The sequence below is a fragment of the Chiloscyllium plagiosum genome, unplaced genomic scaffold (genome assembly GCF_004010195.1).
Source record: "Chiloscyllium plagiosum isolate BGI_BamShark_2017 unplaced genomic scaffold, ASM401019v2 scaf_6900, whole genome shotgun sequence".
Taxonomy (NCBI): Eukaryota; Metazoa; Chordata; class Chondrichthyes; order Orectolobiformes; family Hemiscylliidae; genus Chiloscyllium; species Chiloscyllium plagiosum.
The window spans coordinates 37674-39785 of record NW_025214153.1 but is presented as its reverse complement, the minus strand read 5'-3'; the positions used below and the strand labels follow the sequence as shown (position 1 = coordinate 39785).

Genomic DNA, 2112 nt, shown 5'->3' with positions numbered 1-2112 from the left:
GAGGCTGCTACAATGACAGCATTTCGAAGATATTTGGACAGGTACATTGATAGGAAAGGTTTAAAGGGATTTGGGCCAAATACAGGAAACCTGGTGGACGTAGGGGAGTCAGACCGAAGGGTCTGTTTCCACGCTGTTTGACTTGATGGTCAAAAGGACTTGCAATTCTCCTCTTAATTAAACCTTTGATAGAAAACTGCGGAAGATAAGATGCATCAGACAAATAATCTCTCACAACCTCAAAGCTCACAACAAATGTAACTTCACTTACTTGCGTTTCTGACCACCAAGTTGACTCCATACCTCCAAGACAAAGCCATCAAACTCCTCAGCCTGGTGGGGTGAAAATGATGAAAAGTAAACAGTCAAATGTGTATATAAGGAGGTACAAAGGCATATACATTTCAGGCTTGAAGAAGGACAGGTGGCATGTCAACAGAACTGGGACAGAAAGGTTTACTGAGGACAATATTAAACTTGCTGGAAAAGCACAGCAAGTCAGACAGGGTCTGAGGAGCAGGAGAATTGATGTTTCGGGCATATGCTCTTCATCAGGCATGAGGCTCATTCCCGATGCAGAGCTTTTGCCCAAAACATCGATTCTCCTGCTCCTCGGATGCTGCCTGACCTGCTGTGCTTTTCCAGCAACACACTCTCGACTCTGATCCCAGCGTCTGCAGTCCTCACTTTCTCCTGAAATATTAAACTCATTTGGCAGAGAATGGGAGTTAGAATAGGAGGGATCTGGCATGGGCCGAATGAGAAATAGGCTAAGATGGATTTAATGAGCTGCAGGAATGTTCCACCATGTGACTAGGATATAGCAGCAGTGATTGAGACCTGGCTCCAAGGCGGGCAGACTGGGCCCACAAACATCAGTTTACACATTATTCAGGGAACGATAGGTAAGCGCTGAAAATGTGGTGCTGGAAATGTGCAGCAGGTCAGGCAGCATCCAAGGAGCAGGAGAATCGACATTTCGGGCATGAGCCCTTCTTCAGGAATGGTCAAACAGGCGGGTACGGTGAAAGTAATCATCATGGAAACTACCAGACCACTGGAGAGGAGTAATATGATTCAGCAGCCAAGATCAGTGTTTACTTAGCACAAATCCAGGAACATTAAAGAAGCTGTTATGTTACTGTATAACACTGGTCTCACCAAACAACAGGAGAGAATCAGAGCTGGAAAATTACAGAGAACGTATGAACAATATAGCAGTGATAATTGGAACTTTAATTAGTATAACACGGACTGAGATAGCGACAGGGTACAGGGAAAGGAATTCCTGGATATTTGTGTCCAAGAACATTCCTGCACAGTGTCGTCCGTTTACAGAGAGAGGAAGCGGTTCTGGGGAATGAAGAGGGGCTAGGGGAGCATGTTACATTGGGGGTGCGCTTATTAAATACCTAGAAAGCACGTGGATGCCCCTGGAAATATTATAGCCCATCCTGTTGGTGAGCCATCACCAGCTCCAGGTTGTATGCGGGAATTTCGGGATTTTGACCCAGCGACAGCTAAGGAATGAACCCTTCCAGGCAAGTGGGGAGTGTGCCATCACACTCCTGACTCGTGCCTTGGAGATGGGGGACAGGCTTTGCAGAGTGTATTTGTCTGGCTAGTCTAGTTCAGTTTGTAGTCATTGGTTTGCCCCCCCACCCCGGAGGTCGATAGTAGGAGATTCAGTGGTGGTAACTTCACATTCCGTCAAGGTGTGCTAGTTTAATTCTCTCACAATGATTGGTCATTTCCTGTCGTTGCTGTGACACATGTCTGGATGAGTTGACCTTTCCTCATTTAGATAGTGTGCAGGTGGAAGCCACTGTTTGTGCTCCCTAACTGAGTGTGTGGGTCTCTCTACTCTTTCTCCTCCGAGACACTCCTTAAAAACTACCTCTTTGACAAAGCTTTCAGTTATCTAACCAAATTGGAGAGGGCTCAGAGAAGATTTACCGGGATATTGCCGGGAATAGAGGGTTTGAGTTATAAGGAGAGGCTGGAAAGAACAGGATTTTTTTCCACTGGAGCGCAGGACGTTGAGGGGCGACCTTTGATAAAATTGTGAGGGGTGTAGGTAAGGTGAATAGCAAGGGTCTTTTCCCGAGAGTG

The 2112-nt window shown here is 46.3% G+C and overlaps 1 protein-coding gene across 2 annotated transcripts in view; it reads right to left on the bottom strand.

The window, feature by feature from the left end:
* Window positions 1-261: 261 nt before the first annotated feature.
* Window positions 262-2112, bottom strand: part of LOC122547822 (chitinase domain-containing protein 1-like) — a 27775-nt gene continuing 25924 nt past the window's right edge. For both annotated transcript variants that reach the window (XM_043686399.1, XM_043686400.1), the window contains exon 6: window positions 262-333. In XM_043686399.1, coding sequence (XP_043542334.1) covers window positions 268-333 — 66 coding nt within the window. In that variant the 3' untranslated portion in view covers window positions 262-267. The remainder of the gene's footprint in view (window positions 334-2112) is intronic.